This window comes from Leucopleurus acutus (genome assembly GCF_964270905.1).
Source record: "Leucopleurus acutus genome assembly, chromosome: 19".
Classification (NCBI taxonomy): domain Eukaryota; kingdom Metazoa; phylum Chordata; class Mammalia; order Artiodactyla; family Delphinidae; genus Leucopleurus; species Leucopleurus acutus.
The window spans coordinates 51,225,222-51,242,445 of record NC_139161.1 but is presented as its reverse complement, the minus strand read 5'-3'; the positions used below and the strand labels follow the sequence as shown (position 1 = coordinate 51,242,445).

The window sequence follows — 17,224 nt, the reverse complement described above, 5'->3', positions numbered from 1 at the left end:
TCCTTGCCTCCTCCTGGGCTGAACTGAGTGCTTGTCTCAGCTGCCCCCCCCAGGCCTACACACAGCAGCACAGGCCCCTTCATCCTCTCTCCACACCACTGGTTTCTTCTTTCTGTGACTTCAGCTCCGCTCCGCTCGTCTGTGGCTTCGGGAGCTCCGTCAGTAGGTGCTGGGAAGACCAGGTGTTCACACAGGGATGCCTGGGTAAAAGAAGGGCGGGGTCAAACCAGGACTCCTGGAGGACAGTGGAGCTGATGGTGCAGCTTCAGGTGAGGGAGGCGCCCAAAGAAGGGCCCAGAGGGGCTGCCTCTTGTTCCTCAAGTGACTGCAAGGGGAGAGGCTTAGCGAAGCCCCTGGGAGTGGATAAGGGTATAAGGCTTGAGGTCAGGAAGAACTGGGCCCAAATCCTGGACTTGTCACTTACTACCTTGGTGACCTTCTCAAGTCACATCACTTCTCTGGGCCTCGGTGATCCCAACTGGGAAATGGGAATAATACTTAATAACTGGCTTGCTGTAAAGATTCAGTCATTGACTTAGATACTTATTGAGTACCTGCTCTTTGCCAGACACCATTCTAAACTCACAGCAGTGAATACAACAAAGTCCCCACCCTCGTGGGACAGGCACGTATGTCCTGGAGCTTCAGTGTCCAGTACAGTAGCCACCAGCCACATTTGGCTATTTACATTTAAATTAATTACAATTACAAATAGGTAAAGATTTAGTTCCTCACTCGCAGCAGCCATGTTTCAAGTGCTCAGGAGCCACTCGTGTCTAGCATATTGGACGGTGCAGGTACAGACCATTTCCGTCATTGCACAGAGTTCTATTGCTCCAGAGGGAAGAGAGAAAATAGATGGTGTAGTCTACAAGAGAATGTAGTTCACACTGGACTGAGGAGGGTTACCTCCCACGGCAGGTGGGGAGAAAAGGATAAGATAACAGGGGTATACAGAGAGCTCTTTGAGTGAATTGGTGACTTTTATTTCTTAAGCTGGGTGGTGGGATATGAACTTTATATATTTTTTCCATATCTTTTTGTATATCTGAAATATTTTGCAATTAGAAAAAAGTTTAGTGCAGTCCTGGATCTTGCCCTTTGTTCCCCCAGCCTCACTCCCCAATCTCCGAATTGACCACAGGAGCAGGAAGAAACAGAGGGGAATAGAGTGAGCAGTTTAGGAGGACTTCCTGGAGGAGGGGTGTGCTTGTGGATGATGGCGTGGAGAGAGGGGATACTGTGGCCTTGCTCCCATCCTCTCCTTTGAGTCCAGCGCCCCCCCCCCACCCCCGTTCCTCTGAAGAAGCCACTTCCACACAAGAAATTCCCCCTCCCATGTAGAGCCAGTCCCCAGGTACTAATTGGCATTCTGCTAATTAGCCTCGTTGTCAGCACGCAGGGCCTTTTTCCCTAGGGGACCATTACCTCATTAACTGCAGAGTAGAGTGGAGGCAGCAGCTGCCCCAGGGCTGGGCCAGGGGGAGGTGGGCTTCTGCTTCATACTGTCTGCTGGTCTATCTGCTCCCCACTCATTGGTCCTGGAGTTTCTTGAATGGAGGCCCGCACAGTGTAGTGAAAAAAAGCAGTGGGCCTGCAATCAGAAGAGTTGCCTCTAGACCCAGGGTGAAGAGAATGAATCCAGCCTCCCAAGGTGGGTGGGAGGCCCTGAGGGTGATTGGGTCTGTGCAAAATGTCCAACCCCCAGGGATCCAAAATTTGTCTTATTTTTATCTATTTATTTGTTTTTGGCTGCATTGGGTCTTCCCCGCTGTGCGCGGGCCTCCTCCAGCTGCAGTGCGCAGGTTTCCCATCGCGGTGGCCTCTCCCATTGCGGAGCACGGGCCCCAGAGCGCAGGAACCCGTGTCCCCCGAACTGGCAGGCGGATTCCCAACCACTGCGCCACCAGGGAAGCCCTAAAATTTGTCTTATTTTTAATAGTTTTAACTTTTCTTGATGCCTGATCCAGGGCTTCCTCTACCACATTGTCTCTTTTAAAGTTATTATGGACAATTTCATATAGACATAAAAGTAGAGAATAGACTGATGAAACCTCAGGTACCCACACATCAATACTCCAGCTTCAATAATTATCAGCACAGGGCCAATCTTGTTTCTCTATCCTCCCCACCCCCCAGGTTAGACTGCCTCTTGAGGTTTGGGTGGCCATCTGTCCTACCTCTGTGATCTTAATTTGCTCATTCTTTGATTCAGTATGTCTTTATTAAACACTGCCTGAGTCAGGCATTGGTAAATTTACTGAGGACCTTGAATATACCAAGTGCTTCACATACCTAATTTTATTTTATCCTAACCTTCCTGTTATTATCTGTTTTACAGATGATAGAATTGAACCTGAGAGATTAATGATTTGCACAAAGCACTGTGTTTTTTCCTACTATCCCATGGTCTTGTCCTGGAGTTACTATATTTCACAGTGCCTACCCAGACACAGAGGCCTTCATTCACTTGTATGTTACTGAACCTCTAGTGGGTGCCAGGCCCTGTGTTGAACAAGGCTGACATAATTCTTGCCTTTAAGGAGATTCAACATTTACAATTCAAAGTGTTAAATGTTACTATGGGTTGAAGCCAAGTAGCTAAAACAGAAGAGCCAAACTCAGTCTCAGGGGGTCAAGGAAGTCTTCATGGAGGAGGTGATTTAGACATGAAGGACAAAGCAAAAGTCAGTGAGAATGGGCATGGTCAGAATATTCTGGGGGAGAAGAAATGGTTGAGGAGGGTCTTTTGAGTTCTGGGAACTGCGTGTAGAGGATTTCCATATGGCTAGAACATGTGAGGTTGAACGGTGGAGTACTGAAAAACAGGGCAGGAGAAGCAGGCAGAATCTTGAAGGATCATGGTTGCCACACTTGAGGCTCCAAAGACAGTGGGGAGCTAGTGAAGGATCTTAAACAGAAGAGTGACATCAGATTTGAGTTTTAGAAAAATCATGCACTCTGAGTATAGAGAATTGACCTAAGGAGGTCAGTCAAGAAGACCAAGTAGGAGGCTAATAAGAGTATTGGAGGTAGGTGATGATTATAGCTTGGACAAGGACAACAGCAAGGTAAACTGGGCATGGTGGGGGGGGGGGCGGGAGAGGAGCAAGACTGGATGTGCATCGGAACGTGCAAAGGAGAAGGGTCCAGAAAGGAGGATGTCTGCCTCTTTCCAAGGACTTTTCATTCAAACTCTTCTAAGTGATGTTTACATTAAGGCTGACAGTGGGGTCTTTTGGAGATACCATCATTGCTGGAAGTGATCTCAAAGATCAAACGGCCTTCTCTTTCTTTCAAATTCACAATGAAAGAAAGGCCCAGAGAAGCAAAGCAACTTGTTCAAGGTCACACAGCATGTCAGTGGCAGAACATGACTCCTTGTTCTTTATATAGCATTACCCAGCCTCCAGTGAGGCTAATGGCTGGGGGTGCTACGCCAACATGACTAGACCTGAGGTGACCCAAGCAAGATTTGAAGGGGCTGGACATAGATCCCTTCTCCTCCCTTCCACCTCCCTTTGCCACCCCCTCCCCCTCGCACAGCTCCAGGGATCTGTCAATGAATAATTGTTGAAACAGTTCCTATGTACAGAACAAGAGGTGCAGAGACAAAGGTCTGCGGTAGGAGTCCCTATCCTGAGATCTGAGATCCCCTTCTCAACCCTCCCCACTGCATCCGGGGAAGGGGGTCAGGGGCATTCCTGAGGCAGCCAGTCCTCTTCTCCACTCCCCATCCCCCAGGTGGTTTCTCCAGCCAAGTTCTCACGAAGAGGTCCCTCCCTCAGCGGCTCCACTGTTGCCATGGCAATTAGGTGGGTGGACAGCCCATCCTATCTAGAGGCCACCCAGCCCTCGCGTGGGGAGTTACCATAACAACCCCCCTAGTAATAGAGGGTGCTGGGTCCCGCCCCCCTCCCCCCGCAAATAGAGCGGTGGGTGGCTTGATTGGCAGCTGGGCACACGAAAGAGGAGGGAAAGGGAAGGAAAGGCGTCAAAGGAGAGCTCAGAAGGAAACGGGGGAGAGAAAGGGCAAAAAATACGGGGAGGGAACGAAACGCGTGTGCGCACGCGCACCAGCTGGTGGGCGCGCTCCCCGGCGGCCCCGGCCACCGCCCACTTCTTTCACGCTAGGCTCGCGCGGTCGCTCAGTCCTCGCGCGCGCCTTTCGCGCTCTCTCCTGCGCCTGCGCGCAGGTGTCGGCGTCGAGGGGGAGGGGGAACCCGGCGCGCTCGCGTCACGTTCCCTCTTCCACCCTCCCCGGTGCTCGGCCATTCTGCGCCTGCGCGGGAGAGTCGGGAGGCTCGGGTTGCAGGCTCTGGGGCGATATCGCCTGTCAGTCGGTGGGTCGGTCTTCCCGCCGGCCTTCCCCCTCCCGGTTCTCCGCGGGAGGCGCGGTGGAGTCCGCCCCCGGGATCCCCCGATGGGGGAGAAGCGGCGACGGCGGCAGCGGAATAACCGAGCCGGAGCGTGAGCGGCCCCGGGGCCCCGTTCCCGGCGGAGGCCATGGGCGACCCAGCCCCCGCCCGCAGCCTGGACGACATCGACCTGTCCGCCCTGCGGGTGAGCGCGCTGCCCCCCAGCCTCGCCCCGCGGCGACCCCCGCCCCCTTCCGGGCGCCCGCTGCTGCCAGGCCTCCGCCCTCCGCTCCCCTACGCTCTCCACGCGCTGCAGATTCTGGGAGCCAGTTCGGTCCCCGCCCTGGGGTGCCCCGCCCCCATTCTTCCCTCCTCCTCTACCTTTACTCAGGTTCCGGATCCCCTTCCTCCCAGGTGTTTGAGGGTCACCCTCTGGTTCTCCTGAGCTTGCAGAATCTTTACCGTGATGCCCCTCTCTGGCCCCTGACATGCTTTGAGGCCTCTTTCCCCCCTTGCTCCTACTTAGCTCTTCTTCCTCCCCCTCCTCTTTTTCGGCTCCTCGAATTTTGACTTTGCCACTGCCTTGCCAGCCTCCCCCTCATCACCCTTTCTCCTCCTCGCCCAGCCCTGAATTGCATCTCTTCCCGGTCGGCAGGCACTTCAGCCTCCCCTCTCCGCCGCACACCTCCTACCGCCGCCCTCATCCCCTGCTCAGTTCTCCCAGTGCCTTGGCGTTTCAAGTGCAGCAGTCCAGAACCAGGCATTTCCGGTCTCAGGGTCCCCGCATATTACATTACCAACTCTGCAGCAGCGTGGGGCTGGGAGGAAAGACAAGTGCACTGGGGGAGGAGGGGACGCGTTTCTTGTCTTCAGAAACTCTGGCCTGGGCTGGGAAGAGGATGTTTATATGTCTGTACACACACAAACACATGCAGCATGTGGTTTGGAAAAGCCTGGGTATTCTTGGTTTTGCTGGAGGGAGGGGGAGGCGATGGAGATTTCTCCAGGGAGGGGTTCATTAGAAAAGGGATCAGAGGAAACAACTGCAGCAGGAATTTCTTCGAAATATTCGTTTTCCCTCCTGGGGCTCTTGCATGCCCTCATTTGGGGGCTTTTAGCAGCAGCATTTATATGTTTTTCTTCAGCAGGGAGCCCTGGCTTAAGGGGCAACTGAGTGGTTTCAAGGTGAAGACTCCCGCCTGTCCCCCAGGGGGTGTTTTTGTCCTGTGTCCTTCTGGCTTTCTCAACAGGCCAAGGTGCTGGGGAGAGCAAGATTTCCCATCTCTGGGTTAGCTGCTCTGGAGGCCCCTGTTGAAATCGTCTTCTGGCTTTTGAGTTAGCCAGGGAACATGGCCAGTAGTGGGAAAAGGCGGTCAGCCACACAGGTGCCCCGGATATGACTGGAGGGGAGAGGCGAATTAAGAGAGCAGAGTCATGTCGTTAATTGGGTTTCTCTAGGTGACACAGTTTTTCTTGCCATTCAGGTCATAATTTGGTTGGTGCAGTGTTGGGCTAGGAGACCTGACTTGCTGGAGATAAGATGATAAGTTGCTGAGGAGGGAGACGGAACATTGATTTCTCTCTCTCTCTCTCACTCTGTGTGTGTGTGTGTGTGTGTGTGTGTGTGTGTGTGTGTGTTGGTGGCAAGAGGGTCTGAAGGCTTTAGGAGGGAGATTGGTGGGCTTTCTCTAGTTGCGGCGAGCAGGGGCTACTCTTCGTGGTGCGCGGGCTTCTCATTCTCTTGTTGCGGAGCACGGGCTCTAGGCGTGTGGGCTTCAGTAGTTGTGGCACGCGGGCTTAGTAGTTGTGGCTCACGGGCTCTAGAGCGCAGGCTCAGTAGTTGTGGTGCATGGACTTAGTTGCTCCGCGGCATGTGGGATCTTCCTGGACCAGGGCTCGAACCCGTGTCCTCTGCATTGGCAGGTGGATTCTTAACCACTGAGCCATCAGTGGAAGCCCAGGAGGGAGATTCTTAAGATCAGTTTAAACTGCGATTCTCAAGTTAAGCCAGCTGGGATATAAGGTGGAAATCCAGGCTCCCCTTAATGAGCTTGTCTTTAGGATGAGCCCCCATCTTCCCTTCCCACCTTGGTTGTTGATTAACTCTGGCTATAGGTTCCTGTGCTGTGGTGACTTAAATATAATAAAAGAGAAGGTGGGTCCAAACCATGACCTTTGGTTTAAACCTTGTGGGACTCTCCTTGGGCTTCTCTTTCCCTTTAGCCTTTTCTGGTAGTTTGGCCTGGACCCTCAACCTGGGATTTCCAGCAATTCTGCAAACACCATCTGACCTTGGATTTGGTATTTCCCTTCTGGACTTCTCTACTTGAAGCAATGTTAGCGTCTTTCCTCAATCGCCTCCTGCTTTTTTCTCCTCTCCCTTCTTCAGGAGAGCCCTGTGACCTGCTCCCAGTGTGTATGTCTTTCCTGCCTCATGATGCTTAAGAAAGCATTGCCCTTCCCCCACTACCACCCCAGTACTCCAGGGCTGGAGGGAGTGCTTTCTTTGAAATGGGGCTGCAGAAGGCCTGCTTTCTCCTTGCTGCTGGCCTTTGCTCAGAGCCTGTCCCCTCCACCCCACCTCGGAGAGCCCCTGTGGCACTGTTGAGAAGCTCTCTCAGTCATCTCTTGTTCTGTTTCTGTCTGTTTTCCAGTGAGAAACGGCAACCTGGAGAATTAGCAGAAAAGCGTGTTTCCCTGTACTACATCATCTCGTGTTGGGGGCCTGGGGAGGGGATGGGAGAGGAACATATTCAGCATTTATTAGGCGGCGTCAAAGAGCCCAAGTTGTCTTTCTCCTCTTATTTCAAGATAGGGCTTGGCTTCCAGCTGGTGATGAGAGTAATAGTCTGATATTAGGGAAGATTGAATTGCACTATCTCTTAGCCATGTGCGGAGAGGCGGGTGGACCTACCTCACTGTGACCACAGGCACGCTTGACCTCTTTGAGGCTCTGTTTATCCACCAGCCCAGTAGCATGGGGTTGTGTTCCTGAGTTCAAGTCCCTGCTTTCTCACTTACTGTGTAGCCTTGGCCTTTCTCCCCCTTCTTCCCTAGTTTGCTGCAGAGTCTGCAAAGAGCCTTACCTCTCTAAGGCTTCATTTGCCCATCTGTATATAGTGGTGATGGTACTGAACTCAGAGTTGCTGAGGATTAAATGAAATACTGCATATTAAGTACTTAGTTCAGTTCCTGGCACATCGTGACTATATGATCGCCCTTATTGTTTTTTTTTTGTTGTTGTTGTTTTGCTTTTTGGTTTTTTGGCTGCATGGGGTCTTTGTTGCTGTGCGTGGGCTTTCTCTAGTTGTGGCGAGCGGAGGCTGCTCTTTGCAGTGCACGGGCTTCTCATTGCGGTGGCTTCTCTTTGTCGCGGAGCACAGGCTCTAGGCACATGGGCTTCAGTAGTTGTGGCACGCAGGCTCAGTAGTTGTGGCGCACGGGCTTAGTGGCTCCGCGGCATGTGGGATCTTCCCGGACCAGGGCTCGAACCCGTGTCCCCTGCATTGGCAGGTGGATTCTTAACCACTGCGCCACCAGGGAAGCCCTCGCCCTTACTGTTAATTGTTATCAGATGACAATCAGAGAAGGCTTCCAGCGCAAGTGTATCTAAAATAGCACTTCCTCCCCTGCTTCGTTTTCGTATAAATTTTTATATAGCATCCCTTAGCCCGCTTTGTTTTATTTCATAGTATTTATCGCCAGCTGACATATATTTATATATATCAACCCCGACTAAAATATAAGTTCAGTGCAAGTTAGGATTTTGACTGTTCTGTTCATTTTTGCATCCCCAGTGCCTGTAACAGTGTTTTGAACATAGTGGGGGCTCAGCTGTTTGTTGAATAAACGCGTATCATAACAAGTGAAAGGTCTTAGCACAGCCTTGCTTAGAGAAAGCATTCAGTAAGTGTCATGCTTGTTAGGCTTTCTCTTGCTGTCTATATACACATAATTAAGAATATATCTTTTCTGGATTGTTTTTGGAATCAGACCTTGTGGTAAACAAGAGTTCTGGAAGCCTCCATCGGAGCGACGTCCTTGAAGTAAAGTTAGGACCTTCCAAGAGAAAAAGCGGGCCTCTTTTGTCAAACCTTCTCTGTGTCCAGGCTGGGTTACATTCCAGGAGAATCTTCTGACTTGGAACCCTTGGCTTCTCACAAAGGATACGTATCAGTGGAAGAGGACGGGACAAGGAGGGAGCGGACCCCGGGCTGACCTCTCTCCTTTTGCATTGCTCTTTTTGGTTGACCCACTTCATAAACCAGGCAGCCTCTCTTTACTGTCCAGCCAGCTGGAGGTTTTAGACTGCAGTGTCCTTGGAACCATGGAGCTGTGCGCAGTGTGGCTGTATTGAAATAATACCATGACGTGCAGTCAGGAGGGACTTGTTGCCGGGTAGTAGTGCTGACAGAGATGTTCTTTCTCCAATGATCTTATGTTGTTGTGTCTGTTCTTTGGAGGAGTCGCTTCCCCTTCCTTTTTCCTTCACGAGGCTGTGGAGCCAGCTCCACTCAGAAAGCTGGCAGTTCTGGGCATGTACTTCTAGGCTGCTGAGCAACTGCTGCACTCCGCTGTGCTTGCTGTCCAAATGTTGACGACAGATGCCTCAGGCAGGGGATGGGGAGACTGACCTCCTGCAGCAGAAGCAATGGCATTGACTGGGGACTTTTTTCCTAGAGAACCGCAGATGGGAGTGGGGCTGTTTGGGGAGCTAGTGGCACTTGGAGTGAAGTGAAAAGCTGCTTTGGCAAGAGGATGGAAGGAAGGTTGCGGAGAACTTTGCTGGAACTGGGAGTTCAGCCATCCCCCAAACGAGGGAAGAGGCGTCGCCACCCTTTATGCTGCGGGATAGGACAGAGCCATGGCCCTTCGTAACACACGGAGGGGAGGGTCTTTGAAGAAGTGAGGTTTTCACAGTTAAGAGAACAGTAAGAAGGTCAGCAAGAGAGCAGACTGGCCCACCCCCTCCCGCTTATCCCAGGAGCTCACTTAAGACTATGCTGTGTAGAATCCTGATTTCAGATATGGCCTCCATTCCCTTCAACTCCGAACTGTGTGCCTAAAAGGGGGTAACTCACACAGTTTGGGTATGTTGAGTGTCCTTGCTTGTCATCCTGGGGACAAGATAGCAGGAAGTGTGCAAATACTCTTTACAAGCTTATACTTTGGCATTGGTTTATAAATAAGGAATGCAGTGACCTCTCAATCCAGGAACATAAAACAGTTCTGGGGCTGCGGAGCATCTCCAGAAGCCATCTGAGAGCCTGCCAGACGAATCTTTCTGTCTCCAGAGTTGTACCAGAGAAAACTATGACTAATATCCTTTCCTGCGTCAGTCAGTCACCAAGCATTGTTGGTCTGTTTTATTGAGAATCAGGTTCTAGATACTACGGGAAGTATGTCATTGTGTGTTCATACTATTCTGAGCTATTTAATCAGACCCCTGGAAGCATCCCTCTAAGCAAGCCCTTTGCAAGCTGAGGCTCCCCCCCCCACTTTTTTTTTTAAACTGTTACTGCCTTCCTGGTTATCTTAGAACCCTCAGGGTCAGGAAGTTTTTGTTAAATCTGTTTGCTGTGAATTATACTCATTTTCTGTTGTCCTGTGGTCAGTCATCTTGAAATCTGATATGCAGTCTTTTCCCCTCCCCCAGCACTCACTTTACACCACAGCTCCCTCAGTTTCTTCTTTAGCAGGTTGAAGAAATTGAACAAAAAGCGATCAGGTTAACAAGTCAACTCTCAAAGCATTTCCTGAATGCCCGCAGGATCTAGGAAGATACAAGAACATGACTTGGTAGAAGCGCATATTCATTCTCTCATCTCTCCTGTTCTTCCTGCTCTTCTCCTAACCAACCAGTTCTTGACTTGAGTCTGGGATTCTTCCATCTACGGGAAGCTCCTCCAGAGGGTAATTGAAAAGGTGTTTGAGGCTTTTTGTTCTTAGTCAGGGTAGGGAATGGCAGAGGGAGGAGAGAAGAAAGGGATGGAATTGTGGTGATCCAAGGAGCCCCTAGAGATATTGCCCAGTGGCCAGACAGCCGAGGATGTGCTTGCTAATGGTGGGTAGGATTTCCTGTTCTGCTTGAGGAAAGAGCTAGAACTAGGCACAGAGGATACAGTGACACACAAGATAGACATGGTTTTCCTGCAGTCTAGTTGTGGGGAGAGACATTAATAAAATAATTATATATATATAATTACATATACATAAAATTGCAAGTCATGATAAGGACTGTAGCAGGAAACTTTGGCATGCCGTGAGAGCCCATAAAAGAATTGTTTTTACTTTTTGCAAGACAAATGTTTGGTTGGTAGATTGAGAGAGAGACAAATCACACGTTGAAAAACCAAGCTAGCATTGCCACAGAAAGAGTAGATAGAGGTGAACCAGCAGGTGGAATTTGGCGACGGCCAGAACTGGGAGACCTTGGATCAGGGCCATTCTTAGGGTGGAGCATTTGGTCAGCAACCAAGGGCCAGGGGTCTGAGGATGCAGTAGAAACTCCAGGCTTAATTTCCAAAAGGATTTCTTCTGAACCTTCCTATGGGAGGGGAAAAAAAAAGTTTGTTTCAAAGGTAAGGGTATTATATGGAAAGGGCATATAACTGTCATTTTTGTTTATTGGGAGGAGCGTCTCTGAGTACTGGGTCTGTGTGGACTCGCATGTCGCTCTGCAGAGGGTGCGTGGGTGTGCCGATTGGCCAAAGCGGCTGTATGAGGGAGAAGGGTATACCGCTAGATGTTTCATGCTGTATTTTTAATAAAAATTGTGTGTATTTAAGGTGTCCCACATGTTTTGATAGACACAGACATAGTGAAATGATAACTACCGTCAAGCTATGTGACATTTCCGTCTCCTCACGTGTGTGTGTGTATGTGTGTTTGAATCGATGTCACTAGCCCGAATGTCCAGGGTTGGGAGGTTGGTAAGTCTCACAGGAATAAGCACAAGTAGGCCCATCCTTGGCTCAGCTTTTGTGGTTGTGGGATGTGGGATTCTTCGTAACATTAGGTAGATACTGTATATCTATCTATATATACACACACACACACGTGTGTGTGTGTGTGTGTGTGTGTGTGTGTATGCAACTCTCAGTTTAACATTGTTGTACAAGTCAAGGATGAGTGAGGTGTGTAGGGGGAGTGTTGCTGATTTTGCACGTTTGAAATGAAACAGGGCTGGAGAACCACAGTGTTGGGCTTCTTGGAGGAGCCAGCCTCCAGGAGCAGGTGAAATGTCAGGAGGGCGGGGTGGGCTGTGGGAAGCGTTTGGTGGCACACGCTGTGGAGAGAGGGATGAGTGGAGGACGTGGAGACTCTGCCTGAGAGGAAGGTTGAAGGCTGGTAAGGGAGCAAGAAGTCCTTTGACCGAGGAGGCAAGTGCGTGTCCCCGGGGCAGGAGAGGCTTCCGCTGCCAGCTGGGTGACGAGTGAAGCGTCCCAACCACTCAGAGTCTGTTGACTCAGTCAGTGCGTGTGGCAGTGACTGCGCCTCCTCTCTGCCTTTAGGATGAGAAGGGCCTCCTGAAAGCAGGCCTGGCAGCAGCAGGTCTTCTGAGAGAGAAGGGGAAACGTCTCACACCCTCTTGCACCAGAAATCATCCGAGGACAGGATCTGAAGGGCTGGGCTTGCTGAATTGCTCCTGGAACCACAGGCTTGGAGGGCTTTTCTCTGAACAGCGGTCCTTGCAGGGACGGATTGAGGATCAGCAGGGCTTTGTGAAGAAAATTCCACCTCCTTCAAGCCACCTCAACTTCCACTTTTCCCACGAAGCCTCCCCTGAGCGAGCCAGCCCTCCCTGGTCACCTTCTCCACCTTTTCGTGGACCTTGTAGTGTAGCATTTGAGTGTATGTTACCCATATTGAATATTTCATGGTCACGCGTTCCCTGTCACTTCCTTACATATAGGAGCCATGACCCATACTTCCTGTTGATGCTCACAGTGCCCACAAAAACGCTGAGCGCACAGTAGGGGTTCAGTAATTACTCGCTGGGCAGAGATACGGAATTAAGTTTTTTTGTGTTTTTTTTTTGTTTTAATTTTTTGGCCACACTGTGCAGCATGCGGGATCTTAGTTCCCTGACCAGGGATCAAACCCTTCGCTGACCAGGGTTAAGATTCCTGCAGTGGAAGCATGGAGTCTTAACCACTGGACCGCCAGGGAAGTCCCTGGAGCTAAGTATTCTTGTGAGTTTCCCACGGGAGTGCCTTGTATGTGCTGGGCACCGTGTGACACAAAACAGTACAGGTCCTTACTCAGTGCTTCTCAACTAGGGTGGCACTGCCCTCCTGGGGGTGTTTGGAAATGTTGGGGAGGGAGGTTTCATTGTCACTTTGTCTGGGAAGCACTAACAGCATTTAGTATGTGGGGATCACGGATGTTAACCACCCTGCCATGACCGGACAGCACATCGAAGAATTGTTTTTCCACCCAAATTGCCAATATGCCTCTTGTGAACTTGTTATGGACGTGGGAAAGGTCAGGTGAAGGACTAGACATGTTTTCTTCCATGAAGTCGGAAGTAGGTCCTAAGTCCCCTCCTTTCCTTCTTGCTGGATGGAGAGAGGAATGTAGGCTGTAAATTACTTGTGTGCATGGCGCCTAGCTCTTCTCACAGCTTTTATTTGTCTGCCCGAACACCTCTGGAGGTAAACTGGGCAGGCTCCAGAGCCAGACTGCAAGGAAGAAGATTTTCATGTTCTCTCTTCACCACCTACCCACTCTCTCTTTCAAGGCACATTTGTAAGAAAGTGGTTGAAAGCATGTCGTACTTGGTCTTCAGTTCTGCATGTTCACTAGAGAGTCTTCAAGAAAAGATTCAGACATATTCAATATCTTGTAATAACCCATAACAGAAAATAATCTGAAAAATATATATGTATATAATTGAATCACTCTACCGAACACCAGAAATTGATATAATGTTGTAAATCAACTATACTTCAATTAAAACAAAAACAAAACATTTGGGCAGGGGCACCCAAAAGCCTGAGCAGCGGGAGGGGAGGCGGAGGTAGGTGTGTGGTCACAGTGTGAGAGAGGAGGCTGGCGTACCTATCTCTTCTCTCGTGTCTTTGCATCCTACGGTTGGCCCCTTGAAGACAGAGGTGTGCTGAGTTAAGTGTCGTTGCTCAAATTGCAGGGAATAACTAGAGGGAAGACCACTTGCCTAGTATCCTTTGGAGAAGAACAGAGCTTTGGGGGTGGGTGAGTGGCTGGGAGTAGAGTGGCTGGTGGGGAAGCACTGATGCAGCCGTGCAGCAGAGCCACCATCACTTCTCACTATCTGAATCCAACTTAGGAGGGCAGGACTGGATGGGTTCTTGGTCTAGTCTAGCTAAGGTTTGGTGAAGTTGGAGAAGGTCCCTCTAATCTTCACAAGGTCCTTCTTCACCGTGGAAACTACCTTCAACCCCACAAAGCAGGGTTGGGGGGGACAGGCAGCCTGTGGTTCAGAAGTTTGCCGGTTCCTTTATCCCTCCAGACCTCTAGGAAGCCCTCTTTTTCTCTCTCTCTTCGGTTCAGAACAAAAATTGCTCTGATACAAGTCATTTGTATTTTAATGTGGATTCATTTCAGAAGGGGTTCTGGGGTGGAATAGGAATAATAATGAATACTTACTATGCAGTATGTTCCCTCCTTATATAATCTCATTATCCCTCACAATAACCCTTTGAAGTGGGATATTTTATTCATTTTCAAGGTGACGAGACCAAGGCTTACAGAACTTGGAAGTTAAATAACATGCCTAAGGTTGGACAGCCAGTAAGCGGCGGATTTCAGATTCAGACTTGGGTTCAGGGACTTCCGAGGTGGTCCAGTGGTTAAGACTCCACGCTTCCAATGCAGGGGCATGGGTTTGATCCCTGGTCGGGGAACTAAGATCCCACATACAGAGTGGCATGCCCAAAAAAAGTAAAAAAAAAAAAAAAAAAAAGACCCGGGTTCAGACTCAACCCAGAACCTGAGCCTGTGCGTGCCTGTGCTGGTGGAGGCCTGCGCCCAGGTGGCAGGTGTCTGTGTCTGTGGGTGTGTGTTGAGGGGAGGGCACCCTGCAGCTGACATTCTGGACTATGTACCTGGAGCAGTATTGTTTTCAACTGGCTTTAATCATGAATGTGTGGCCTGTGGGAAACAGGCTTTGTGGGCTCACTTGGGAGGATCTAACACTGTCCGTAAAGTTTCTGTGGTGAAGTATGAGGAGACTTAGGAACATGGCCTGCTTCATGGATTGGAGGCAGCCTGTATGAGAAGTGGTCACCACCTGCAAGAGTACACGGTCTAGATCTGCGTCTTGGTAGAGGACAGGTTTTAATCACATGGGCGCATTTTTTGAGAAGAGGGAGTGACTTGATTGATGGATTAAGTGACTTTAAAAAAAAATTTTTTTTTTTTTTAAGTAAATGACTTGAGCCTGAGCCTTTGTGAACTGCTGGTGGGTTGGCGTTGGTGGGCACCTGCTGGGAACACAAAGCTCCATGGGGCCTGTGCCCAGAACTGGTAGAGATTTCTAGATGTCAGGCTGCCGGGCACAGTACTCTGATGATAGGAGGGGAAAGCATGCACAAGAATTTAGATTTATTCTGGAGGAAAGAGTTAATGATTCCGAAGGCCTGTTCTTCAGAGGGAGGAGAGGAAGACTATCTCATCCCTCCCACCTTAAAAAAAATTATTTAAATTGTATTTAAAGATACATAACATAAAATTTACCATTTTAGCCTTTTTTTTTTTTTTAGCTGCGTTGGGTCTTCGTTGCTGTGGGCGGGCTTTCTCTAGTTGCGGCGAGCAGGGGCTACTCTGTTGCGGTGCGCAGGCTTCTCATTGTGGTGGCTTCCCTTGTTGCAGAGCACGGGCTCTAGGCACATGGGCTTCAGTAGTTGTGGCACTGAGGGCTCAGTAGTTGTGGCGCATGGGCTTAGTTGCTCCGCGGTACGTGGGATCTTCCCGGACCAGGGCTTGAACCTGTGTCCGCTGCATTGGCAGGTGGATTCTTAACCACTGCGCCACCAGGGAAGCCCCCGTTTTAGCCATTTTTAAGTGTACAGTTCGGTGGCATTAAGTACATTCACGTTGTTGTGCAACCATCACCGCCATCCCTCTCCAGAACTTTTTCATCTTCCCCAACTGAAACTCTGTCCCCATTAAACATGAACTCTCCATTCCCCTCCCCCAGCCCCTGGCAACCACCGTTCTGTGTCTCCTCCCTTTCTGTGTCTCCTCCCTTTCTGTGTGTGCAGAGCTGAGCAGAGGGCTGACATAGCAGATGCTTACTGTTTGTTGAGTCAGGTGAGGTGGCCTGTTTCAGAAGCCCATGTGTCATCAGCCAACTCAGGACACCCCCCTCCCTCCTGGCTCCAGTGCAAGGCGGTCACCTCTGAGAGGGATTGTAGATGAAATGGCTACATGGAATCACAAAAGAATTAGGCAGCAGAAAGAGAAGTCGAGGGTTTCTCTTCCACATTCAGCTCCTTTTGCCGTCTCCCAGCTGTCATTTGCTTTCTGGTTCTCTTGTACTTATATTCATCATCTTGCTTGTTCTCAGCTCTTACTTCTCCCGCTGGGGGTCTGGTGGGTAGCTGCTATAGGAAGGTGGAAAGAAGATCATGTAGGGCATGAAGATAATAAAAGGTAACAACATGTATGTGTTTGTGTGTGAGGGGTTCGTGTGTTAACTGGGCGTCTTCCTGGTAGTAGAAGAAAACCATCCTGAGATGAGTACCTTGGACCCGGTAGGGTATCTCTGTCCTTCCTGGGTTCCACCTTTCCCGAGGGGTGGCCAGCGGTGCAACTTTGGCTGGAGGCTTTATTCAACATCACGTATTCATGTGTCAGTAGTAACTGAAAGCTCGTACATGGGTGACATCACGTAAAGGGAGGGTAGGTTTTTGGTATCAGGCAGTATGAGCCCAGGAGTTCTTTCCTGTGGAATGATGGGCCACAGAAAAGGCCTAGATGCTTACAGGAGGAGGGGGTGGTTAGCTGCTAAAGATGTCTTGGGGAAATCATGGGCAGCCTTTGAGGCCCCTTTGATGTCACCCTCCTGGGCCTCCAGGCCTGCATAGTTTGGGGCCGGGTCAGGCTGTATCCCTCTGTGGTGTCCGCACCCCTGGACAGACCCAAAGCATGACCTAGAATTGAGCTGGATTTCTTAGAACAGAGGTGACCAATTCAGTGGCCTGCCCGGCCTCCTCACTTTGTCCACACGATTTATAGTTTCTCATCAGACTTCATGGGGAAAGAAGGAAAAAGGAAGGAGAGACACGCTTGGCACTCGAGTCACCCAGGAAGAGAGGAGGGCAGGAGAGCCCTGTGTCATAGAGAGGCCTAACAGGTAAAGATCCAGGCCACAGGGGCCTCTAGCCAGTAGGTTGGGGGTGGCAACTTAGGGTCCCCTGTTCAGGGCTGTTTCCCTAGATCACCTGTCCTCGAGTCGGATCCCAGGTTCTGAGGACTCATAGTCTTTTCTCTGTTTTCTGTGTACAAGCTTACAGGAAGCTACATGTATTCAGCATCACCTTCCAGGGTGTGCCCAGTGGCCCTTCTCACCTCAGTCCCTCTCACTAAAGCCTATTTCTTTCTTAGATTGAGCCAGGTATGAATTGGGGTTGATTGTTTTTCTTGGGCTGAGCCTGGTTCACCCACCCCTGGTACTCCAAGCGTGAATGAAGGAACGTCCCACTCCCTGACTCATGGAAGCACTGGCCTTCCCCAGTTGTTATCCCGCCGTCTGGCATCGTGCCTGCCTGTGGGCATGGTTATCATCACCACCATACATAAAAGCAAAAAGTGGTTTAAGTGCCCGTGTTTAAAGCAGAGCATCCGTAGACCATCTTACATTTCCAGAGGTGCCAGCAGCA

At 50.3% G+C, this 17,224-nt stretch overlaps 1 protein-coding gene across 4 annotated transcripts in view; it reads left to right on the top strand.

Moving 5' to 3' along the window:
- Nucleotides 1-4,291: 4,291 nt before the first annotated feature.
- MINK1 (misshapen like kinase 1) overlaps nt 4,292-17,224 on the top strand; it is a 47,947-nt gene continuing 35,014 nt past the window's right edge. For all 4 annotated transcript variants that reach the window (XM_082861736.1, XM_082861735.1, XM_082861734.1 and 1 more), the window contains exon 1: nt 4,292-4,563. In XM_082861736.1, coding sequence (XP_082717862.1) covers nt 4,507-4,563 — 57 coding nt within the window. In that variant the 5' untranslated portion in view covers nt 4,292-4,506. The remainder of the gene's footprint in view (nt 4,564-17,224) is intronic.